General features: G+C 34.9%; 3 protein-coding genes and 1 pseudogene across 3 annotated transcripts; 2 read left to right on the top strand and 2 right to left on the bottom strand.

Moving 5' to 3' along the window:
- Positions 1-1,074: 1,074 nt before the first annotated feature.
- On the bottom strand, positions 1,075-3,053 carry LOC110737479 (protein FAR1-RELATED SEQUENCE 5-like). The gene is made up of 3 exons (XM_021917839.1): positions 2,218-3,053; positions 1,500-1,724; positions 1,075-1,411 (listed from the first exon to the last, which is right to left on the bottom strand). The coding sequence occupies exons 1-3, from the start codon at positions 3,051-3,053 to the stop codon at positions 1,075-1,077; spliced, it is 1,398 nt and encodes a 465-aa protein (XP_021773531.1).
- Positions 3,054-11,315: 8,262 nt separating this feature from the next.
- LOC110737701 (uncharacterized protein At4g28440-like) lies at positions 11,316-16,026 on the top strand. Its single transcript, XM_021918034.1, has 2 exons — positions 11,316-11,736; positions 15,447-16,026. The coding sequence occupies exons 1-2, from the start codon at positions 11,463-11,465 to the stop codon at positions 15,650-15,652; spliced, it is 480 nt and encodes a 159-aa protein (XP_021773726.1). The 5' UTR covers positions 11,316-11,462; the 3' UTR covers positions 15,653-16,026.
- Positions 16,027-17,309: 1,283 nt separating this feature from the next.
- LOC110737700 lies at positions 17,310-18,050 on the top strand. Its single transcript, XM_021918033.1, has 2 exons — positions 17,310-17,701; positions 17,831-18,050. The coding sequence occupies exons 1-2, from the start codon at positions 17,502-17,504 to the stop codon at positions 17,952-17,954; spliced, it is 324 nt and encodes a 107-aa protein (XP_021773725.1). The 5' UTR covers positions 17,310-17,501; the 3' UTR covers positions 17,955-18,050.
- Positions 18,051-18,207: 157 nt separating this feature from the next.
- On the bottom strand, positions 18,208-26,528 carry LOC110737699 (annotated as a pseudogene).
- Between the last annotated feature and the right edge of the window lie 15 nt (positions 26,529-26,543).

The following is a 26,543-nucleotide window of genomic DNA, read 5'->3' as shown; positions in this document are numbered from 1 at the left end:
AATATAAGGGGGATCCTCGAGACAAGAAAATTTATCATGATCTGTTTCTTCAAAATCTTCCCCAAATTAAACTTCAGCTGCTGGGACAAATCTTCAAGCAGACGTCTTCTGACAGCTGGTCTTTTACCCTTCTGCCTACTTTTTCTTTTTGATGCAGCCTTTTCTTTTGCTAGCTTTAATTGACGAACACATTCATTTGCTAGATCTGGCTTCCAATATCTCTGGACCAAGGCCATTCCATTTAAGTACCTCTTCTTTGCTCAATTATCAAATGTTTAAAAATTCTTTGCTCATTTGTCAAATGCTTAAATTTTTTTTTTTGCTCATTTGTCAAATGCTTAAATTATTTTGCTCATTATTTTCAGCTATGCCAAATATATATCTACTGAAACATCTCCAACTGCTATATTGTTTAGGCATTTCTCATTAAATTTGCTCATTTTGCAAATGGTTAGAATACTTTTGCTCAATTTTCAAATGGTTAGAATACTTTTTCTCATATTTCAAATGGTTAGATTACAAGTACTCATTTATACTACAACTCATTGTTAAGACAAAAAAAGATATAACACCTTTGATAAAAAAGATATAACACTTGGCAATGCAAGTTATCAAATGTATAAGGAAATAAGGTCTAACGATAATATCAATTTGTTACATTATCAAAATCAAAAACTGATATGCATGTAACTTTCTTCTTTCCTAGTGATTAATAGGTACTTGTGGTGGATTCTCTTTTCTTTTTTTAGCTTCTTCACTTGATGTAGCAGCTTTCTTCTTTTTTCCTCTAGCAATATTAGTCTTCACTTGAAGGATACTCTTCGGACGGTCATTGCTTACATACTTTTGTTTATTTTCCTTTGGATTAGCTATTATATCTTCATCATTTTCTGTAATTTCTGCATCAGATATGTAAGTGCTTCCAATGTGGCTGTAAACTTCTTCTCTAGCTTTGTTAAAAATCTCTTCAATTGATCTTCTACACTCCGCATTGTTGTCAGCAGCAACCACTAATTTGTGGAATTTTCTTTGGATATGGAGTCTCCAAACAGCTGAAGCAACCATTTCCTTTCTCTAGGGTGGTTTTCCAGATTCATTTGTAGGCTTAGGCTTTGTATCACGGGAATAGCAATTCAATATGTATGTACTTGGTATGTCTTCCACACAATGCACATGGTATGTTCTTAATACATGTCTGCATAATATTCCAAATTCTTCAAACCTCTTACAAGTACAACAAACATTGTTGTTACTGATATCATAGGTTACAAGATTCCCAATGTAATCGTAGCCCGGAATCCAAACAATATAAACCAGAATCCTATCTTCCTCGGATCTAAGCTCATGCTTATGTGTCATTCCTCTCAAAAACTTTGTCTCAAATGGTTTGTATGCGTTTATTGTGTATATTCTTGAGGCATTATACAGAAGTTTGACAAAAGGTAATGCTATTTATGGATACCCTTCCCAACAAAGCTCGTCGTCTTTTCCTTCTTTACTTCTCCATTCCCCCAATGACTTCACAAAAATTATTGTAAAAGTCATATAAACTGTTGCTTTTATGAAGCCTGTGACTTAAGGCATTATTTGTAGATTCGCTTCTTTGTGATGATAATATGCCTCCAGAAAAAACATCTTTTGTATAAGCCCTGCTCCACTTGTATTTAAGCTCATATAATCTATTTAGCCATGCATTATCATTGCATTTAAAATCTGTTGTCATCCTACATTAACAACATATAAAATTCAGCACATAAAAACAGTAAAAGGAAGCCCTGATTATATGTTGTAAAATGAGCAGAAGCTATGGTATTGTTCAGCATTATATCTGATTATATGTTATAAAAACAGCACATAAAAACAACACATAAATGAGCAGAAGCTATGGTATTGAGCAGAAGCCCTGATTATATGTTATAAAAAAGCACATAATTCTGTTGTCATCCTGCATTATATGTTATTGTTCAGCATTATATGAGCAAAAGAACCAATAAAAACACTGTAAAAGGAAGCCCTGATTTAGCCGTAAAATGAGCAGAAGCTATGGTATAAAATGAACAAAATAAGTATAAAGCAGAAAGTATAAGGGATTGAGCAGAAGCTGTAAAATAAACAGAAGTTGTATAATAAGTAGAAGCTGTAAAATAAGCAGTACCTAGGAGAAGAGTGAAAGAAAGTGTAAAAAGTATAAAAAGAAATTGTTTTATATACACTTACTTGTTCCAAAAGTATTCAAATTCTAATGGAGTATGACATTTTTTCAGCACTCGATCAAAGACATCCATAAACCCATCCTTTTGTCTTAAGTCTCTGATATGTGCTCTAGAATTTTCACCTATGTGCCATATGCACAATCTGTGTGTAACTCCAGGGAACACACTTTGTATAGCTGAATTCATGGCGAATGACTGATCTGTCATGAATGTTTTAGGGTATAGACCTTCCATTGACTTCAAAAAAGTGGTGAACAACCATTCAAAAGAGCAAGTTCTTTCATTCAAGATAAATCCACAACCAAACATACAATTGTGTCCATGACTATTCATTCCCACAAATGGACCACAAATAAGGTCATACTTATTTGTCCTATATGTGGTGTCATGTACCACTAAGTCTCCAAAAACCATGTAATCCTCTTTCATTTTCTTATCCCTCCAAAAAAAACTCGTTAAAGATGAATCAAGGTCCACTTCAAAATCCCAATAAAAATCCTCTTCATTAGCTTGTCTTTGCTTAAATATATTAATTAGCGTGTTTGCATCACAACCATCGAATTGTTTCCTCATTGCTCTAGCAACAACATTATATGCATCCTCTAAACTAAAACCAAGTGCAGGGGAACTTGTAGCTTCTACCCTTATACACTTATAAGCTTCTGCAACACCTACACCTCTTCTCTTCATATGCACAAGGTATTGCACTTCTTCATTTGTTATCCCTCTTTGGGAACGCACATGATGCACCTGTTCTGGAGGACTGAAACTATGATTATGTTCTGTCCTATGCCTAACTACTTCCCATGCACCATTATTATCTATTTTAAAATATATCATCGCCTTGCAATTAGTTCTTCTAATTAGTTTGATGTATTTCCTCTCCTTATTTTCTTTCTTTAGACCTTCTTTATTGCAAAATTCTTACCCTTTAACTTCACCATGTGCTTCACTCCTCCTTGTCCTGGAATATCTATTCCCAAATCCTTTTTTGAAAGCATACTCATTGTATATCTTGAATGCTTCTTTTACTGTATTGACTTTTAAACCAAGTAGCTCTGATTCTCTAGCTTCTTTGTGTATGTTTTCCAATGATGCAAATTCTGCAGCAATATCTACTTTGTTAGCTTGTTACAAAAATGAGAAAAATTATCTGATTTGCTTGTTAGCAATATTTACCAACTTAGCAATTTTTGCAGCAACACTATTTGATCATTAGAAAAATGAGCAAAACTATCTTTGACAATACACAAAGAATCAGAATCTGGTTTGTTAAGTCAGCACATAATTTGATCATTTGCTGATTTATTCAACACTGATTAATAAGTCAGATGCAACATCAGATACAACACTGATTTATTCATTACTAGTGCCTCTAACAATAAAAAATATTAATTTCACCTAAATTTGTTCATTTAGGTTAGCCCATATGTTTCAATTTGCTCATATGAAAATCAATACTAGTGCCTCTAATATGATAATCAACCTCAGTTTGCTCAATTGCAGTACAATTAAAACATGCATGCATGCACTAGATTATTAACCTTTATTTGCTCAATTACAGTACAATTCATTATTTGCTCAATTGCAGTACAATTAAAACCGTTATTTTAATGAATAATCTCGATCAATTTATGCTCATTTAAGTTTATTATTGCTAAAATACATAGAATTCCGCGGCAATAAACATAAATTAAAAGATGAATTTGCTCAAATCAACAACTAATATTGATAAATTCGCAAAAAAAAAAATTGCAAAAAATAGTGCAAAAAAAATTGCTCAATTGATACCTAGTTGTTGAGATTGATCTTCGATTGTTTGTATTGGAGTTGGTATTGGAGTTGCAATCAATTCTGCCATTATTGTTGTGAATTTTCGAGTAAATTGTCTGCAAATTTATGAAGAACATAAAGATGAAATTGAGTGTCGAAATAAGGAAGAAGAAAAGAAGCTCCAGTTATCATGTGTAAGGCACATGCTTTTTTTATTACGAATTTACCAAAATTCCCTTGGGTGTACCTAGAGGAAGGTACACTCGAGTGTACAGAACAGGAGCCCGAGAATTTGGTGTGAGTGTTTAGCCATTTATCAATGGATATTTATAGGCTAGCTCATGCATGAATTATGGTAAGAGAATGTAGGAAGAATTATGGTAAAAAGAATTAAGGAAATTACTTGAATAAGAGTGTTAAAGAAATATGGAAAGTTTGAGATTAAGGTGATTAAGAATAATAAAATTAAGAAAAGTATGTTGTCATGAAAAATAATATGGCAAAGAGGTTTACTTGGGGAATAATCAAGGATGAAATAAGGTAGGAAAATAAGATGATCAAATATTTAGGAGGTGGGAAATAAAAATTAAGGAAAATAATAATTTTTGAGCAAGATAATTAAAAATACAAATTACCAAAATATTTCCCCCAAAAATCAACCAAGAGGGCCAAAAATATTGAGCTTCCATAGAACAAATTTTCGAACCTCCTTAGTGTATTTAAGGAAATTATTTGCTAGATTTAAGGATTAAAAATAGTTGTGTAAATAATATTTATTGTATAAAATAATTAATTAAGAAAATACCAATTATTCACTAAATAATTTAACTAAGAAAATCAGATTTTCCACACTAGGAAAATCCAAATTCCTTAGCTAATCATTATGAATTTCCGGACCTCCTTATTTAAATAATAAATATAGTTTTTGCTTAATTAAAATATCCGAAATATATATAAATAATCCGGTTTTTAAAATAAAATAAATAGATAATAAATCTTATTCAAAATCCAAAAATAATAATTAAGTTTTAAAATACTTTTGGCGCCAAAATTCAAATATCATTTTGGCTCCAAAATTCAAATAATAGAAAAATAAATTACTAAATTACCCTTTTTAGAAAATAATAATTAATTAATTAATTAGAAAATACGTTTCAAAAATACGGGATATTACATTAGCGCCTAGGCGCACTTTTTCATACACTGCCTAGAACTCAGCTGTAGTTAGCTAGATATTGTCAACTACACGAGCACACCACCAAAAGCCACGTTAGATGAAAGGAGGGTCTTAAACGTTCATTGGTTTTGTTTGCGATGTTTTAAATGTCAATTTGCACTAGAGGTTTATTTGTTTGGTGAAAATGTGGCCCTTGTCATTGTGAGAGAACACTCTAGGGAAGAGAGAGAAAGTAGTTATGGGCAACGATTGCCCGTACTCCATAGATGGCAGCAACTCACAAAGAGGTTAAGGGATAAGCAAGGGAGAAAGGGTGGTAGTTCCAAATTGCTTAGGATGAGCACTTTTGCAATTTCAAGTGCTTGTTTGGTTCACACGTGGTATTAACTTTCCACGGGAAGTTTCGTTTCATGGGAAGTTACTTGATGATTTTTTTATGAAATACCTTTATGTTAGTTGAGATAAACACTACAAGAGGGGGGTGAATCGTAGGTGAGTTCCTAGTGACTACTTTTGTGGAATTGAAACAGAATAATAAAGGAACTTGCAATGCACACGGGATTTTACGAGGAAACCTTCCAGGGCCAAATGGAAATAAAACCTCGACCCTTCAAGGGATTTCAAACACCAAACCAATCCACTAAATAGGGCTAAACAAATCAAGTTACAACCTATTATAACCAGACCTTTCTCACAAGTTTCAGACTGAACTTGCTACACAATAGGACCCCATCCTACCCAATCTAAGTTCCGGACTTAGATTCCACTCAGCACTCCCCGAATACTCACACACTCAGCTTCAACCTTGAAGCCTGCAATCTATATGCAATAGCTAAACACTTACCCCAATTTCAAAACAATACAAACTTTTGACTCTAATATGTGATTGGAAAGGTACACATGAAATCCGAAACTAAAATGACAAAGTTTAGACTTGGCAAACTTACACTTTTCGCACTCTTTAGATTTTTCACGCATAAACTCCCAAGTTGTGCAAATTATGAATTCTACTTCATATACAAGCAAGTTGTACTCGTATGTAAAGTAGGGTTTTCAATAGATAGAAATTAATAAACTACCGTTTTCATAATATAATCACAACACTTAAGTAAATCTTTTTAGAAGAAAATATTTTGGAAACTTAACAAAGATATAATTTTAGAAAAGAATAATATTTTGTAAAAACGGATCTTATAAGATAAATCTCTCAAAAATCTTTTCATAAAATTAAAACTTATCTTTTATAAAACTTTCCATATTAAAAAGCTTGCAAGCTTTGCCACGCTTCTAACAGATTTCATGTATAAACTAACCTTAATATATTTACAACAATCCTTAGAAAAATAAACTTAACAAAAAGACTTTTATTCTAAAACTAGATTGTCTCATCAATCGTTGTATTGTAAGGATACTTGGGCTTCACGTTAACCAGGACTAAGTTCCTGCTGTCTTCAACTCTCTAGCTCCGTGTTGGAACTCGCAGTCCAAGTTGTTGTGGAACTTGCTATCTTCAATGCAGTCTAAGCTAATCTTCTCAGCTTGCTGTCAAGCTCCTGTTAGGGAACTTCTCTTCGTGTTCCTATTAGGGATCACAGTTAGTTCCAGAGATGAACTCTTCTTCTATTTTCTTTAACTTTCCTTTATATCTCCTTAAGTCTTCATAGATAGGTTACTCTTCCACTTTCAAAGTCAACTTCACCTGTTCTAATCAAACACTTAGAAAAATCGCATTAGTTGAAGTTTGCTTTTATTCATCATCATCAAAACTCTTAAGCTTCAACACTTTATAAGGTTTGATTGACACTTGCGCATTTTTAGTTCATGGAAAATTGACATGAGAATTGTGATTTACTAAGGGTAGGGTAAGTAAGTCATTTTACATGTTCCATGGGAATTCCAGCTTTCAAATTAAGGAAGTTCCACTTTTCTAATTTTAACCATTTTATGTCAACCAAACAGCTTGTCTTATATATAAGTCCCGTGCCACGCATGGTATTTACTAATTTTTCATAATAAATTATAGTAATTCAATAATAACTTTTGTACTTAAAATAAGATGCTAGTGGTTGTTTAATGGTAAGATTAGATAAATTTCCCTTGTCAAATAAGATTTTGTTGGTTATTTAAATGGTATGAAAAAATTAAATAAAAGAAGAACCAAAAAAAAAAGAAATAAAAAAAAAACACACACACACACACTAAAAGCAAATTGGATTGAAATTTTTTCACCTCAATGTGACAAGTGTAATGTCAATATTTGCTTTTAGTATTGGTTTATAGATTTGTTTCTAGCCGTCCAACCAAGCAAGCACCAAATTGGGTAAGGATGAACCCTTTTGTCATTCCTAATTTGCATAGTAAAGGTATTTTGGCTCTTAGCTTAAAACCTTACTCTGTTCATTAAACAATAGTTCTCACACTTTTGTGAGCAAAAAGTCTGGGTAATAACTTAATTATTGTCTTATTGAGATAAGAAGTATTTAACCACATGAAACAAGACATATTCGTAGTGGGTCTATACTCTATATGATCTTACTCTATAGGATCTTGAAAAATCTTTTTTTTTTTTTTTTTTTTTTTTTTACTTGTAACACTTTCTATTTTACGCTGTCAATGCATTATTTCAATCATTAATATCTTAAATTACCAACATCTAAAAATTATAAAAATTCGATTTTTTGAAAGTATAAATTGAGACGAATTTAACAAGACAACATATGACTAGATTTTTCTCAATTATAATTCATCAAACCTACTTCAAGTAGTGATGAATTTTAAAGTGTTGCAAGTAAATAAAAACGAATGAAGTACTTAATAAGATTCTGTTACCATATACAAAGTCTGAAGCATATCTTTCGACAAATAAATTAGTGGGAACCCAAGTATGGTTTAGTTGAAATAAATTGGACCCAAACCCAAACTCACATCTATTACGATTTACGAATCTATTTAGGCCATGTTCTTTTGATATAAGCTTAAATTACTTTGTATCGTAGTAGGGTGGCTAACGCGCGTGATGCGTGCGCCATAGCTAGCCTTATTTGGGGAGCTCTTTTAGTTTAATTTGGTCTTATATCACAACTTAGTTGTTGGCAATATAAATTAAAGTCATACATCATCATCTACAGTTGACAATTAACAACAAAGAAAATATATTTAACATAATCAAACAAGAATTAACCACAAGAGCTAAGAATCTAAATACGTAGATATAACAATTCGGCACATTCTCAATTTGTTGCCTCATACAACTTTATGACTGGTTTCGTCGCTTTGTAACTTTGAGAGGAAGAAAGTTATTGTGATAATTTCGTAACCAAAATTCGAGCAATCAAGTTCAATTGTAGTCCCTCATAACTTAATACTATACCAAAAGCATAGATCACCCACACATATATCATCGAAAGCTCGATACTATACTAAAAGCACAGAATAAAAAAAAAAAAAATCAAGCAATAGCTTGATAATATACTAAAAGCATAAAATAAAAAAATCGAGCAATAACTTCATAATATACCATAAGCATAAAACACCCATATATCATTGGAAGGTCAAAAATCTAGAAAATCCCACAAAAAGATTGGAGCAAAATTCACATATAGATGGGAGAAAATCCTCTCATGAAGTGGGAGAAATATAAATGATTTAAATGAATTGAAACCTAAAAAAGAAAAAATGAAAAATATAAATAATAAATAAATAAAAATAGGGGTTCACCATCCTCAACAACGGTAGATGGCAGCCCCTTAAAGGAAAGGACTAGGGTTTACTGAGATTTTAAGAGATTTAGAGGTTTTTTTTTTTTTTTTTTTGGGTGAATCTAATGAGCCAAACTATCTTTTATTATGCATATAACTATATTTTATGAATTTTAATACTTTGAAATTACACATGTGAAATGAATCTAACATGATCATACTCGATGTTTTTTTGTTAGAAAAAATTAATTTAGATTAGGGTAATTTTGATTATAAATTGAAATATACAATCGACAAAAGTATTAGCTCATTTGCACAAAATGAGCAGATTTTTTATTTCACTCATTTTGCTTGATTATGTTCATCTGTGTAAAATGAGTAAATTTGTCAAGCAATGATAAAAGCAAAACCAACCTCTCATCTGTGCAAAAAGCAACCGATTTTAACTAGTTATATAATGCATGAGTTACCAAATCATACATAATTCCGTGCGAGGCTGTGTTGTGTCGTCAATACATTCGACCGACAAAATTATTTGCTCATTTGCACAGAATGAACATAATCTCGCTTGATTTATGTTCATTTGCACTAAATGAGCACATTGTCAAGTAATAAGCAAAACCAACCTACTCATCCGTGTAAGTAAACAAACCTCAAACCTGATTTAACAGGTTGTATAATGCATAAGTTGCCAAATCAGACATAGTTCCATGCGAGGCTATGTTGTGTCGTCAATACATAAAACCGGCAAAATTATTTGCTCATTTGCACAGAATGAGCATAATCTCGCTTATGATCATTTGTACTAAATGAGCAAATTTGTCAAGCAAATATAAAAGCAAAATCAACCTGATCATCTATTCGTGCAAATATACAAACTACAAATCTAATTCAACGGGTTGTATATTGTATGATTTGCCAAATCAGGCACAGTCCCACATGAGTTTATGATGTGCCGACAATATAACCGACAAAAACATTTGCTCATTTGCACAGATTGAGCAGATTTGTTTCTCTCATCTCGCTTGATTATGTTCATGTGTACTAAATGAGCAAATCTATCGAGCTACAGTAAAAGCAAAATCAAACTGCTCATCTATTCGTTCAAATAAGCAAATTACAAACCTGACTTAACTGGTTATATATTGCCTAAATTGCAGAGTTACTTAAATCAAACACAATTCTATATGTGGATCGCTAAACATCGCCCGCAAATCTCCACATAAAGCCCACAAATCTATATTGAATTTACCTTATTGCCCTAAACCTAAAATAAAAAAATCTAACCCATACCCACACTCTAATCACCCGAAAATACGACAATGTTGAGGCGGCAAGGCAAGGACTTGGCGGCCACAGCGGCGGAGGGAAGGACGGCTCACGGTGGCAGGTTTTTTTTTTAAAATTTTTTTTTTTAAAAAAAACCAGAAGAGGTGGGGCGCCTGGCCAGGACGCCCAGTCCCTGGTGGTGGCGTCTGCTCCGGCCGCCGGAACCAGGGGGCTGGCGTCTGACCTGGACGCCTAGCCACAGTTGTGGCGTTTTCCAGAGGCGCCACCGCCGTGGCTGGGCGTCCAGGTCAGACGCCAGCCCCCTGGTCCCGGCGGCCGGAGCAGACGCCACCACCAGGGGCTGGGCGTCCTGGCCAGGCGCCCTACCACTTTTTTTTTTTTTTTTTTTTGTCTAATATTTTTTTTTGGAAAATCAGAATTCTTTTGTTAATGTTTAATATTTTTGTTTTATGTGTTAATGTTTTTATTTTTAATGTATATATTTTTTTTAAATCAGAATTTTTTGTGTTAATGTTTAATTAAAAAAAACAAAAACTTTAAATAAAATTTAAAAAAAATTACAAAAAGTTTAAATAAAATTACAAAAAAAAAGAAAAGAAAAATAAATAAAAAAATAACAAATTACAAAAAAAAAAAAAATAAAATTACAAAAAGTAGGAGTGGCGTCTGGCCAGGACGCCACAGCCATGGTGGCGGCGTCTGGCCAGGACGCCATAGCCATGGTGGCGGCGTCCTGACCAGACGCCACCCCTACTTTTCGTAATTTTTCCCCCGGATTATCTCGCTTTCCGGCGACGATGACGGCTCTTCGGTGTCCCTCGGCGATCCACTCCAGCTCCACATTGTTCGTGAGAGTGAATTACGGTTTCGGTAAAAATTAGAAAAAGGGCAAAAGAGTCAAAGTAAAAATATTTGTGGGTTTTATGTGGAGATTTGCGGGCGACATTTAACAAATCCCTTCTATATTGGTCTATGTTAGTGCGCGGACTCATGCTCCTCAAATCAATTAATCAATCATAAGCTAATTGTTGTACAATCTTTGTCAAACCATGACAATTACTTGAGTCTTTAGTCTTTAGTCTTATCCATCATCATGGCTAATTGGCTAACAACCCTCGTGCTACTAACCAAACGCTACAACTCCCCATAAAACAACGAAAACGATTGAAAACGCTCTTCTCATTTTAAAACCCCTTGAACAACAACACACCCAGATATATAGAGAGAGAAAGAGCAAACATTTCCTTCGATCGTCAACATTTCTAGGGTTAGGGTTTTCGAAATTCAGCCGCACCATAACCAAATTCAACGATGTCTTCCGACAACAACTCCACAGCTTCTTCTCAGCAGCAGAAGCCGGGAAATACGCCGACGAAGCCGCCATTGAGAAAGCCTACTTTCATCAAGGTCGACCAATTGAAGCCTGGTACTAGCGGCCATACTTTGACCGTCAAGGTTCTAAGCTCTAACACCGTCTTGAAGAGAGGAAGGGTAGTTTCTCAGAATCTTCGTAATACTCGTATTGCTGAATGTCTTATTGGTGATGAAACTGGTACCATCATCTTCACCGCTCGCAATGATCAAGGTATATGTTTCTTTTAATTGTGATTTTTTAATGAATTAGGGTTTAATTTGTTCAATTTTTTGATGGAATTCTCTTTGTTTGAAACCTAGTTTCAAATTTTGGGCTTTGATTTGAATTTTTATGTTTAATTATTTGTATTGGTTTGTCATTTTGAGGGATGTTTTAATTATTTATTTATTTTTTTATAATGGGTTACGTCATTTGTTTCGGATTTTTGTTGGGTTTAAAGGGATTATATGCATAACACCCATGAATATTTTAAGTATTTTGTATATGTGCACCTGGAAAGTCAAAATTTAAAGACTTCAAAATTGATGGATTTTCTGGTATTTTATGAAGGGTTTTAGTTTTATATGATTTGGTGGAGATAGGTTTTTCTGGCAATAAATTGATAGGGAAATAGGTGATTGTAACTTTTGATATGATATAATGGTCCATATCTTTGATGTGTCAAGGATTTTCGGCACAAATTTGAAATAATTTACACTAGGCCCCTAACGGCCTGTTTGGTAGCCGCGAATGAATTTAAAGCGTAAATTAGGAAGGAAATCAACATTGTAATCCCCATGGTAATGCAATTTCATCCCTAAGCATGTGTTTTCTTTTTATTTTTCATTACCATGCATTACCACGCATTACCACTTAGGAGGAGGTATTAGGTGGGAAAAAAAATTTCTAAGGAAAAATGGTCATTTTGGGGTGAGCTAGCATTACTATGGGAATGAACCTTGATTCTCATTACAAATTTACATACAAATTCATTCCCAATACCTTCTTTTATGATCACCTACCAAATGGGCAGTAAATAGAATGTTTATATCCTTTGTTATATGTTTGTGTGTGCATTCCTGAGCTGCTCCGGCAAGGATCAAGTACTACTAATAAGTGATATTGGCAAGCGTTACATTGGGTTCTCAATTTGACCCACATGATTTAAAATACGTGCTACACTGCAACTGTTGCAGTGCAAAATTGTGTCTAATGTCCGTCTATTTTGCATGGTTTGCTTTGTCTAGGATGCATAATCAGGGCCCTTTTCACCTCTTACAAGTCATTGCACAAAAATGGCCTTGCAAAAGGAGTGAGAATTTGGTATTGTTGACTTATTTTTCTTTAAAAATAGAATGAGGCAATGTAGATCCAACAGTGTGAAGAGTGAAAACAATTCTTGGCTTAGAATTTGATAAGGCAGCAAGAAATTCCCCACAGTTTTAATTTTCTTTAGGCCAAGTGGCAGCTTTGAGGAGAGTGGAACTGTGGACATGTGAAGTGTTGGGGAACTCAGGAACATTATATGATAATAAAGTATGACTGTTATATTGTAAATTTCGGTTCAACGCAACCATAATAATTAAAAAATGTGTTCTCTGATATATAGATTAAAGGCTAGTGGACCTTAGTAGCTGAAGCTTGTATCTTTGTCTTTTTGACTTGGTTTCTGTAATGTGTAGATAGTTTTAATTGCTGACTGTGAATATATATAATTTTGGCCTTTGTCCAGTGGCGGATTCAGGATTTCCAATCAGGGGTAGCACGTACGAGTAGATGTTTAAGAAATTTAAAACAGAAATTAATACAGGATTTTATTTTAGGGATTCGTATTGAAAAATTCCCCAAAAACAATAAGCAAAATAGTAAACCGAATGATTGTTTGGATGCAATGCAATGTGTTAGTACATTGTTGTGCTCCTTATTAATTGATAATGTGATTTTGGACATGGATACATTTGACTAAGAACTTATTCAAAAAGCAATTACTAAGATATATTATACTTATCAAAAACAATTACAATACAATATAAAAAAAATGCACAATGGTATGAAGTATCAATTATTTAATTGATACTAGTAATTTTGTACCTCCAATTTGTATCTTTTTTTTTTTACAGACTATTCGTATCTAAATTTATCATTACAATTAATAAATACTCCATACTTCGTAAATAATTTGTTAAAATGAAAAAAAAAATCATCTTTATTGATAAAAGTAATGGAGAAATTTAAATTACTTTAAATCTTATTAATGCTTTTTTTATTCCTGTACGTAGTAAAAAAATAAAGTTTAGGGGGAAATCGATTTGGAAAAAAGAGCAAGGGTAGTTAAAGTGCTTACAAAGGGAAAAAAAAAAAAAGAGGAAAAAAAACAATGTAAAGTGGGGTTCGAACCACTGACCTGCTGCAACAATCAAAACTTAAGCTACTTCTCCTTTTACCACTGCAGCAATAGTAAGCCTTTATTATTAATTTGCAGTTTAAAAAATTTATACCAAATTTCTGGGGGTAGCATATGCTACCCCTTTTTACAACGTAGATCCACCACTGCCTTTGTCCCTCGACTTAGTTTCTATAATTTGTTGGTAATTTTGTAGTTGGTGGTTGAGGTGAAATTAATTTGTGCTTGGTTTTCAATGATTCATGTATTATTTTCTGATATTTTTTGTATTAATGCGAAAGGTGATGTGATACACAAAGATCAGTCAATATCACTTTGTTTGTCGCTCAGTATTGAATTTCAGTTTATTCAAAACATTTCCCCCTTAATCAGAGAACTATGTATTGGCTCTACTGTCAAAATGATTAGGATCATAATTGACAATGTTTTTACGAATATAGATTGTTAATTTGGTTCTTTTTATGTTTCTTTTTTATTAGTTCAGATTACTCAACTTGTATTGGTGATGAAGTATCTAGATGCATCATTATAGTTGTGATTCTTGTGGATGCTTGCATCATGCCATTGTGATGAAAGATATTTACAATATTTCAATTAAGGAAGCGTTGAGATGATGTGTGGATTTTTGGGTTGACTGTTGGTTCCTGATGTATGGTCTTTGATTACATGTTTTAAGCTTATTTGATTTCCTTGAAGTGCTTGCTGATTTCTCCTGTTCTTTTTTTTTGCGGCTTTTTTGCCTTGTTGCTGTCGGATATTAAATATATGAATATATAATATGATTCGTGCGCTATTTAAAAAGCTTTCATCGTATATACTTCATGAATGAGAATTGGGGTTGGGGCTTTGTTGTTTGTTCACTTTATATGGCACAGGTGTGTATAAAAAGATTCTGTTCCCCAAAAATTACTGAATCTGTTGAGTATTAGTTTGGTCACTGGTGAAGGAAAAATGATGTTAATTTTCTTGGTGACTTCAAAGAGTGGGGCCCTTGTTGTGTTGGAGATAGCTTGAGCATAGATCTAAGCAGAGTTAAGGTATGCCTCTGGACAGTGGCTAGTTTTGAAAGTGATGTGCTAGAGGACCTGAATGATCAGGTGCAAGAACTTCTTTTGTTTTAATGGTTTGCGGTATAAATGCATCAGAAATATGAAGCAATATTCCATATTGTTGTGCATACTAGTTTCTGTTTGTTGATGTTTTGGCTTCTTTTTCTGCTTTCATGTTGTGCTGTGCTATCTACTGATTTTCTAGAATTTGGTTTTGCGTTTAATTATCTGTCTGGCTCCACCTAGTCGAAAATAGTAAAAAGCGTTATGAAATGTAATAATCAACGAGATGACAGTATGACGACATGACGTAGGTCTAGGGGATGTAGAACCTTGTGAATTATGAAGGTACTTGGTTTACCTTATTCATCTGTTAAGGATGGTAGTTCTGCGATGTTGCTTACTCATTTGTTAAATCATGTTGAGTCTGAAATGTTGCTTTTGCTGCTCGTTTGCTTACATGCTCCTTTGTCTGCCCTGCTGTGCAGTTGACATCATGAAGCCTGGTACAACTATTATTGTCCGAAATGCAAAGATTGAGATGTTTAAGGGAACTATGAGGCTTGTAGTTGACAAGTGGGGTCTAATTGAAGTTACTGAACCTGCTGATTTCACTGTGAAAGAGGACAACAATCTCTCCTTGATTGAGTATGAACTTGTCAATGTTACCGATGGGGGACAGACCGGACAGTAATCTTTAAGCTGGTAAATATTTTCAAGTGAAGAAAGTTTTGGGGTTAGTCTAACTTATCCGGTTATTATGTGCTTCAGCAATTGGTGAAGGGCTTTCTTAATTAAATGATTAGTAGGAATATTGGTTATTGGTATAGATATATGCTAAAGCCACAATGGGGTATAACTCTCGGAATGTGGTATCTAGATTATGATGTTCTGGTTAATGCTTTGGCTTGTTGATGGACATGGGATTGTAAAAAAATATTGGTGTTAATGATGATGACGATATGCAATATATGCTTATTAATATCCCTGTTATCGACTTTAAACTGTTATGTACTATAAACTGGTCACATATCGTTGGTAAATACAAGGTGATATTGTTGTCATGAATGTCATCTATAATGCCCTATGGTAGCTTACAAAGTTCACGCTAGATTGTTTTTATGTGGTCGATTGATAAAAAATATAGTATTATGAATTGATGATGGGGCAATTGGTAAGTATAAATTGGAGTGTTACTGAGTAGGGAGTGAGGAATGACAAGAGATTAGGGTTAAATTATTGCTATTTGTCATTCCATAACGGGGTTTTCCTAATAATTCTCCTTTGAAGGAGAATAACCCAAGAACTAATGGTGCTACAACACTGGGCCCGTTGGTTGTTTCTCCATGGAGAACTAGTTCTTGATTAAGAGACTACAAATTTGATTGGTATTTACTTGCTTGACATGTGTAACTATTCAATTTTTTAGAACCACTAAAAATAATCCCGTCATCTTTAAAGATATCTCAGCTTCACAATCAAAACAGGAAGAACATTTTAAAGATGTATGGCGTAAAAGAATAGAATGGAAGAATCTCCTCTGTTTGGGTTTTTCAGGGGAGAGTAAATTGATGGGTAATAGTGAGAATAATTTATTGTTTTAAATTATGACGATGGGTAAGTTGGTGGTCAATGACCTTTGATGGTAATCGTGTTTCATACTTTCGAATGACTGGTGGTGATAATTTTGTCGCAAGCTTTGAGCACTCTGTTAGTTGGTATGTTTATTATTTAGCAATAACGAAGGGGAACACTCCTGCGTTCCCCTTTGTTGTCGGAGTACACCCCAACGTCATCCAGATTTCCCTCAAGTTTGGCCCCTTCTCGCCATGATCGTAGATACAAACCATCACGTTAGTTGATTAAAAGTGGAAAAAATAAGTCAGTAGACCCAATTTAGAAATAGGTGCTTTTATTTAAGAACAAAGGGAATATAAAAAATTTGTACGAAACTAATTTGATGCATGGATTCATTACATGGTGACACTACTAACTAAAAACAATTTTGGAAAAACTTACTAGCTATACCAATCAACATTTCTTGTTCTTGAGAGTGAGGGATAGCTCAAGTGGTTAGAGCTTCCTTCCCGATTCAAGGAGATCCTTCGAAAACTATTGATTAAAGTTTGATTACCTTAGTTAGCATTAAAATACCGTTAATACTGCATTAAAATATTTTAAAATGGATTCAATTCTACTCTAATATTTATGGGATTTAATGGTAGCATTGTAACACAGAACAATAATTGATTATATTGTATAATGATAGATACATACATATATTTAATTATTATAAGGAGGGAATAATACCCTACCTGGATGTTGAAGGTTTAGATCACTAATTAAGAATAAGAAGAATTATAAAACTAAGTCAAAGTTTTCACACCTGATTCCCCATCTTTAACATTTTCTTAACTGTCTACCATTACCTTTTCCTTCCTTTTGCCCTGGAAAACTAGCTCAAAGCAAGCTTCTTCTATTTGAAGCATATATGCAAAGCAAACTCCTACAGTCTTAATCGTCGAATTATTCGCCTTTCTACAATGAAAGGAAACAAAACAGAACTAGAAGCTCAACATTATCATCAACAACAACTGCCACAGCATGATCATCACCACCACAAAGAAGAGGAAGAAGAAACAAGGCGGCGAGGTTGCCGGCCTATAGCAGCCTTGCTTGGGTTCCCATTTGCTATATCTGCTTTTCTGTTATCTCTTGCTGCTGGTATTGTTTGGATTCTTGGGTATGTTCACTTTTCCTACTCGACTTTTAGTTGTCACATTACTACTTCAAATTATACTATCAACGCAAAATAATATTGTTTAGAGGTATTTCAGGTTTATGACTTTATGTTTATTTATTTTTTGAACAGGTCAATGTTGAGTTATGTGTGCCCATGTCTAAGCTGCTGTGCAGATCTTGCAAATAAAGCTATGGACATTATAAAGCTTCCTATTACTGTATTTAGATGGTTTGTTGATAAGATTCCTTGCTGATTTGCTTAGTTCATAGTTTTCAATTTCAGATATCCAGTATTTGACTTTTGTTTATTTAATTAAATTTAATTATAATTCTTATTTTAATTTGTGAAACTTGTTGCAACCACCATTTTAGTACGTGTCTTCTAAGGTAAGCATATCTTATTTGTTTATAATCAGATATTTTTTGTATTGCCGTGTTATTAGTTGCTTTATGTATTTTAAATAATTCTTACCCAATTGAATTCGAGCCAATTAGTCTATTGTTTTTGATAGATAATATACAAAAGACCCATAATTTTGGGCAAGATTAGCCAACTGGTGGGGACCTTGGGAGCACTAGATCTAGGATGTCATGATGTCAATTCGCCACTGTGTATATGTGTATGATATTTATATAGTGTTTTGATGCACATAGAGCCACAAAGAATAATGATATATTGTATATCGAGTACATATCGATTTAAAGTCCTGAATATGACTTCTTAATGACAACGAGTTTAACTTAAATGTATTAAAATAAAAGTATATTATATCTTCGTTTATCGTTTTTTGTTTTTGCAAAATATATGGCCTTTGACAAGTTGGCACATAGTATATATTGCGGTAACCCTATATGCTAAATTTCGTTTTTAGTTCCTTGTTTTTATAAGGAAATAAAAACTAAGTTGGACTATATAAAAGGTCCGTTGTTTCTTAGTCTATTTACAGTTCTTAGCAATAATAGGTAGGAAATTGGGCAGCATATGTTCATTAGTTTCAATCCAGTTGATAGGCATGCCTTGAACAGAAAGAATTTATCCTACGTATTGCTTCTTCAAGCGAGGCGGGCTCAACAGCGAAGGTGATCCGAAGCCAATCTTTCATTCCCACTGCAACTCCTGCAACATCAATCCTTGTATCTGTTAGCACTTAATACACATATATATATATATATATATATATGTCAACTTTTAAGGAATATTTATTTTTAAAAAATTAGGAAGTGGGACATGTGTCAATTTTTAAGTGGCTTTCTTATATTCTCATTTTTCATTCTAGCAAATTTATATATATAAGGTTTATAAGAGTTGGAAAGGATCCTAGAGTAGAGACTGGGTACTTCCTGCTATAATATGAATGATCATGATGCACGAGAGATGAACATTAATGGAGACGGGTTAATGTGAAGACGAGAACTCAGGGAAAAGAACTAGATATACTCGTAAACATATTGATAGTTTCGTTGCATACCTGGAAGAATGACGACAGATTCCTCTTTAGCCAACCTAAAACAGAAGTCAATATCATCACTGATGTCTTTCAATAAAGAAAGATTCAATTTTACCTGCAGAGATTATTGCAATAAAATCAGTCATTGATTCCCAAATCATGCTTTCAGAATTTCAGGTTAGAAAACTGCCTATGATGAAAGGCCTAGGATACCACCCAACTGGATTTTACCAACTAAATTAGTTAACATTCAATAGCGTAATTTAATCATTAATGTGGGGTGTCAAGATAGTACTGAGTATATGACTAAAAACTTACCATTACAGCCATTGAGCCCTCTGGTTTCTGAGGACAATTGAGGCAGGGAATCTTATTTATGCCTTCAAAACACAACTCTGATGTTTGCTTCAGAATGTTAATATTTTCTTGAAGAAAGCATCATCGGTTTTCTCTAGGATTTGTGGCACTGCTGCCTAAAATTAGAACAATAGACTTTAGTAGACAGCAAAGTAAAGGTTCAAAATAATTAGTGCTAATTAAGCTTTACAAATTGAAACCTGAACAAATGTTGGTGGTCCTCCGTAGATATCAAAAAACTTTTTCAATCGCTCCATGACCTGAGTATGATGCAAGACAAACACATAGCGTTAAGTATCACCTATTGATTGAGTATAGAAGTATAACATCACACTCCTTGAGTAAATCCTAGCTTTACTAGGCTCAAGAAGATATATAGAGTTGAGCTTAAGTAGCTCACGAGTCAGCTTGGCTCATTATCACCCGTAGTTTACTGTATCATGTTCCACAATTCCAATCATGATTAAACTGAGTACTATTTTGGAAAAAAACGAAGGGAGTATGAGTGTGCATAAGACGTAAACCTTAGGCTGCTTAAAGATGGCAGTGGGATCAGTTACAGCAAGCCAACCAAGTCTCCAACCAGGGACTAACCATCTCTTCGACAAAGATCTGAGAGTCAGAACAGGAGCAATTGATCCAAATGTTCCCATTGGAACAAATGGGTTCTTCCCAAAAGCAAGATGACCATAAACTTCATCAGCAATGACTATAATTCCAAGCTTCTTTGCTATCTCTGCAATCTGAAATGAAACAGAATTAATTATCCAGTGACATACTTTACCCTACGTAACTAGATATATTAATATGTCGTTTCAAATAAAAGTTATTGTGAAATCGTCTCATATACATGTCAGAGCCAATGCATAAGAGAGGGAAAAGACTAACCCGTAACAAGTGTTGGATAGAGTAAACATTTCCACACGGGTTTCCAGGGTTGATGACAACAATTGCAACAGTGTTCTCATCAGCAAGAGTTTCAACGGCGTCAAGGTCTACTTCCCAGCTCCTAGCCAGAAGAAGGTTGAAGTGCCTAACCTCAAGTTGCCTAAAGGAAGCACAAAGTTGGTAGATTGGGAAGCCTGGTCTAGGCACCAATATATTGGCACCTGGACGAGCAAGTATAGACAGTGCTATATCTATGGCATTTGTGCACCCCGACGTCACGAATACATCTTCCTTGGTTAAATTGTATGGCAAATCATGAGACAAGTAGTCAGCTATTGCCCTGTCCAACAAACAAACAATTAATTTTTACTGGAAACCAAGGCAAAAGCGGGTGATAAATGTTAATTAAGCATAGATTACCTAGAAGAAATGCAATTACCATCCAATCCTAAGGCTCAAAATGTAAGAATTGAACCTCAAACCACTATGTTAGAATGTGAGAGACTTAAGAGCTTTACAATAAAAGTTCTCACATGGTTTTCTTTAATTTTTGACATTTAAAGTGAAGCATTCGTAATAGATCTTAGAGGCACATGCTATAACAAGTCGGTCAAGTCCTTGCCAATGTGCAGCCCAACAAAACAAGAACACTCTTGGAATGGTTGGCCGACTTGGTCCAACATTCCAATGTGACCCCGACAGGTTGTTCCTTCAATAACCATCAGCCCACATCCACCGCTCTATACCATTTCTACTGGCAAGTACAATATCATAACAAACTTACATCTATCCAAAATTGCATGACAAAAGATAATCAAATTTTAATGTATTATACTTCGTATACAATTGTAAAATGCAAATTTTTGAAAAGGTTGTACTTAGAGGTGGCCAGTGGGCCGGGTTGGACCCAGCCCACCCTAACTCGCACGGCTGGTGGGTCACGTGGGTCCGACCCGGTTTCAATCCGGCACAGCCCGGCACAGCTCGGATTTAATCCGGGTTGTGTCGTGGGTCCAAAATTTTCGACACAACCCATTTCAACCCAGCTCAGTTTAACCCGTTTGATTCGACCCAAATCGCACAACCCGTTTTGACTCATTTAATTCGACACACCTAGCCCGTGAACCCACCTAACCCGACCCACCTGGCACAACCCAGCCCGCACGGCCCACCCGCACGAATGACCCACCCAACCCGCACGAGCCAACCCACCTAACCCGCACGCATGACCCACCCAACCCGCACGCATGACCCACCCAACCCGCACGGCCGGCACAACCCGCACGGCCCGCACAACCCGCACGGCCCGCACAGCCCGCACAATTCGCACGACCCGCACGGCCCGCACGGCCTAACATCCATTTTTAAAAAAAAAACGGCTAGTTTTTTGTATCTAACGGCTAGTTTTTTGTATCTAACGGCTAGTTTTTTAAGTGTATGATCATCCATTCTATTTTTCCTATAAATACCAATTCCATTTCACTCAAATTTCCACACAAATTCAAGCTTTCTTTCTCTCTTACTTCAAAATTCTTATTGTTCTCAAATTCTCAAGTGTTATATAGAGTTATATTTTTGTTAAAAAAAATCTGCTTAATATTATTATTAGTATTCTTAAGATTCTAAAAAAAAAAAGTTCTTCTCCATATTATAATTAGTAATCATACAAAAAAAAAATGAGCTCAAGAGGAGGAATGGGAAGGAGTCAAAGTGGTGGTCGAAGTGGTAGCCAAAGGAGTGGTGGTGCAAATTTTTCGTATGAAATTAATACGGAAAATTTAAACCAATTTGTCAATGAATATGGAGATTATGGTTTAGGAGATAGGCAAAATATTCAAACGTCTCCACCACAACATTTCTCCCACGAGTCCCACCAATCATCAAGTTCAACTATGCCACCTCCATCGCAACCAACATCTCAACCTTCATCTCAAGGTAATTTCTAATTAAATTTTTATTGTTATGAATATTTAAAAAAACTATTATTAATGATTATAAAGTTAGTTTAGTTTCCAATTTTCTATGATTTACAATTAGTTAATTACCATGAAAAATGCGTTTAAATAAGTATAATTAAAATATTTAAAATTTAAAAGCTTATTTTCATGAATAGCATTTAAAAATTAATTTTAATAATTTGATTTATGAAAGGTGGTGGCGGTGAAAGTAGAGGTCGAGCACATTTTTCTTGGGTGTGGAAACATTTTGAACGAGTTGAGGTCACACCCCCGGGATGGCAACCTGGTCAACCAAAGAGGTTCACGTGTACATGCCTAGTTTGCAAGGCGCTAGGTGCAAATGTCAAGTCATATAATTGGAAAACGGGAGATGGAACCGGAACCTTGAGTCGGCATTTGCAAAATAAACACGACTTGTTCGAAAATGGCCCCCGTCCTTCGGGGGGTGGCGTCCAAACACAATTGGGTGGATACATGAACCAACCCGGCGGAGGTACACCTTTCATTTATAATAAAGATAGAATGATTGATGAAATGAGTACTTTAGTTATTGCTAATGAATACCCTTTTAGTTACGGTGAAAATGCAAACGTTGAGCATTTTAATAAAGTTGCATTACAACCTGCATTTACTCGTGTCCCCCGAAATACCCTAAGACGTTATACACAAACTTCTTATTATAAGTATAGGAGTGGTTTGATTGAATTATTTCGTACTTTTGATGGTCGTGTTAGTTTTACAAGTGATACATGGACTTCTAGTTTTGGCGAACCTTTTCTTTGCATTACTGCTCATTGGGTGGATGATGATTGGTTTATTCAAAAACGTATACTATGTTTTCAAGCTATGGAAGAAAGGCATACCGGTTTTAACATCAAAGTTCGTATTTTGGATTGTTTAAAAGAATTTCACTTGAATAATAAAGTTTTTTCTTTGTCTCTTGATAATGCAACTGCAAACACAAAGTGTATTGACTATTTGAAAAATGACTCCGAGTTGAATTTGTTGTTGGGTGGTAGTCTCTTGCATGTTAGATGTTGTGCTCATATTTTGAATTTGTCTGTTCAAGAGGGTCTCGCTGAGTTGCAACCATTGCTAAACCCAATTAGAACAGTTATAAAATGGATTAGGATTACTCAGTCAGTTAGAAGAAAGTACATAGCTATGTGTAAAGAGAGAGGTCTTAAGAAAAGACAATGGTCTATTGATACCCCTACCCGTTGGAATTCTACTTTCAAGTTGTTGAGTGATGCTATAAAGTATCGTGATATTTTGACCCAACTTTACAATGAGACTCGTGTTGATCCTACTGAGTTAATAACCGAAAGTCATTGGACTAATGCTTCTTTTGTTCGTGATGTTTTAAATGCTTTTGATAGTGCAACTCATATTTTCTCTTATATTTATGAGCCTAACGTTCATTTAGTCATAATTGAGTGTGTTAAAGTTGTTCACACCATCGAAGAGCATATGAAGATTGATGGACTTCGTCCCGTTCTTGATAGCATGAAACGTAAGTGGCATACTTATTTTAGTGAATTTCCAATCATTTATGGAATTGCTGCTATTCTTGACCCCGGTGTCAAAGCTGAAGGTTTGGAAAATCTTTTAGAATTTTATTATACAAGTTTAAGTATCGATTATGATGTTAGTGAATATATTAACAAATGCAAATCTGTTTTGGGAGACCTTTATGATCATTATGCATCTATTTATGGTTTTGATTTGGCAACACCAACTACTACTAGCACTTCCGATTCTAGATTTGGTTTTCTTGATAAAGTTATGAAAAAAAAACACAAAGCATCTACATCATTCTCATCATCATCTTCTTCAACACTTGCTATTAATGATTATTTGTCATATCAACATGAGACCAACAACAACTTTCAAATTATAAAATGGTGGCAAGAACATAAAAAAAGTTTTCCTATATTGGCGAGAATTGCAAAAGATATACTTGCAGTTCCCGCTTCATCTGTTGCTTCCGAGTCTGCTTTTAGTGCAGGTAGAAGAGTGTTAGATGAAAAAAGATCTCGCTTAACTCCGGAAAGCATTCAAATTTGTGTTTGTAAGAAAGATTGGGATCAAGCTGAAAGAAGAACTCAAGGTTTAAAGGAAGACGAAGACGATGAAGATGATCCTGTGATGATATTGGAGTCGTCAACGGATGATGCAGCTTCCGGGGATGATGATGCAACAAACATGGGTGGCTAGAAAAGTCTAAATCAGGTACGCTAAGAACTACGTGGGCTTTGATTCTTTCGGGATACGTAGGCAACTTATTTTTCGAAAATTACAATTTAATTGCAAAATTAAATTTTAGTTTTCTAAAGATAGGTCCAAGCCCCCCCCCCCCCCAAATTTCAAAAGAAGTACAATATAAGAACTACGCTGGCTTTGATTCCTTATTTTATAATATAAGGATACGTAGGCATCTTAATTAAGAGCAAGCCATCAAATTGTTAATTTTGTAAAAATTAAAACACCACACAACCCACCCGACCCTAACCCACGAACCCACCCGACCCTAACCCACAAACCCACCCGACCCTAACCCACCTAACCCACAAACCCACCCGACCCTAACCCACTAACCCACCCGACCCTAACCCACCTAACCCACAAACCCACCCGACCCTAACCCACTAACCCACCCTTCGACCCACCCTAACTCACTAACCCACCTTGACCCGTCTAACCCACGAACCTAGCTCGACCCACCCATGACCCGTCTAACCCACAAACCCAGCTCGACCCACCCACGATCCGTCTAACCCACAAACCCAGCTCGACCCACCCACGACTCGTCTAACCCACGAACCTAACCCTGGTGTGTCCAACTTCTCCGACCCAACCCACGACCCGGCCCACCCTACCCTACGTGTGTCGTGCCGTGTGTCATGAAACCCCAACCCGCGACCCACCTAACCCTAACCCAGCTCGCACGACTCGCACGGTGGACACCTCTAGTTGTACTTGTGTATGAAAGTCAATGTATAAAAGGTCATAATGGACAAATCACAGAAAACCCGTGGTAACAACAAACAACATGAAAGACGATTTCTTTTTTTTCGCTAAGTTGGTAAAATTCAAAGAAAACTTAACAGCAGAAATTCCCCTTATCACCAATTTATTTTGTACGAGTAATAACCAAAAAAAAAAAAAAAATCTTTTCTCCGTACTAGACTTCAAGTTACTCCAAATGTTAACAATTCCTAACTTTACCCTATCTTGAATCTTCTTAGTTTAAATTACCCTATTGAACTAGCTCCATGACATCTAATAGTGCTTCTTTCGGGGATTCAACCAATCTGAACAAACCACTTCTAGGATATTTGATTAATGAGATTATCATTGATATAAAAACATTTAATGATTCATTTCCTCAAATTTTATAAGGCTAGACAATAACAATAATATAAATCTAATTACATTACATGTAATACCTATTCATTATTGTAAGCCAATTCAATCTCATTTTTTTGATTAGTTTCATATTTCTCTAGTTCGTTCATTAATTAATTGTTCAAAACAACGAAATAAGCAATCAACAAAAATAATGCATCAAAAAATTAAGCAAAAAAAAAAAAAAAAAAAAAAAATAAATTGTTAGAAGCATTACTTTCTAGTTTGTGGAAGACCTTGAGTAGGAGCATAACCATTGAACTTAGCCGAGGACAATGCATCAACCACACCTTCCATTGCTACATTACTCGTCGTAAAACACGAATACGCCGTCGGATCGCCCATCCCTAGAGAAATCACTTCTTTCTCATCATCCTCATCAATTTGCGACATTATTAACCCAATAATCCCTTTAATGGTGATCATATTTTGTGTTTTCTCATCAAAATTATTATTATTCATCACCTCTTGGTTTGTCAATATTGACGCATCCTTCATGTCTTGGTAGTTCTTTTGTGGTAAATGTACTTGAACCATTGGTGTGGAGGTTTCAATCAACTAGCTAGTGAACGATTTGAATAATGTTGCTTATGCGACGGGACAAGTAATATGAGACGGAGGGTGTACTATTATCAAAACGATTTTAAGTTTGGGCGATATAAACTAAACTAAAGGTGGAGAACAAGAAGACTACGAATGATCGTGGCTAGAGATTGGATATTAACCGGAGATTACAATGTTATAGCAATATAACATCCACATGACCACATGTTATAATTTGTCC

This window comes from Chenopodium quinoa, unplaced genomic scaffold (assembly GCF_001683475.1).
Source record: "Chenopodium quinoa cultivar QQ74 unplaced genomic scaffold, ASM168347v1, whole genome shotgun sequence".
Lineage (NCBI taxonomy): Eukaryota > Viridiplantae > Streptophyta > Magnoliopsida > Caryophyllales > Amaranthaceae > Chenopodium > Chenopodium quinoa.
The sequence above is the reverse complement of the archived record's forward strand: the minus strand, read 5'-3'. Positions and strand labels throughout refer to the sequence as shown.

Coding starts and splice junctions, on each gene's coding strand:
- LOC110737701 (XM_021918034.1), top strand. CDS start 11,463: ATGTCTTCCGACAACAACTCCACAGCTTCTTCTCAGCAGCAGAAGCCG. Junction 11,737..15,446: donor CACCGCTCGCAATGATCAAG/GTATATGTTTCT, acceptor CCTGCTGTGCAG/TTGACATCATGAAGCCTGGT.
- LOC110737700 (XM_021918033.1), top strand. CDS start 17,502: ATGAAAGGAAACAAAACAGAACTAGAAGCTCAACATTATCATCAACAA. Junction 17,702..17,830: donor GGTATTGTTTGGATTCTTGG/GTATGTTCACTT, acceptor TTTTTTGAACAG/GTCAATGTTGAGTTATGTGT.
- LOC110737479 (XM_021917839.1), bottom strand. CDS start 3,053: ATGATATATTTTAAAATAGATAATAATGGTGCATGGGAAGTAGTTAGG. Junction 1,725..2,217: donor TTTGAATACTTTTGGAACAA/GTAAGTGTATAT, acceptor TTGTTAATGTAG/GATGACAACAGATTTTAAAT. Junction 1,412..1,499: donor GTCATTGGGGGAATGGAGAA/GTAAAGAAGGAA, acceptor TAATGCCTCAAG/AATATACACAATAAACGCAT.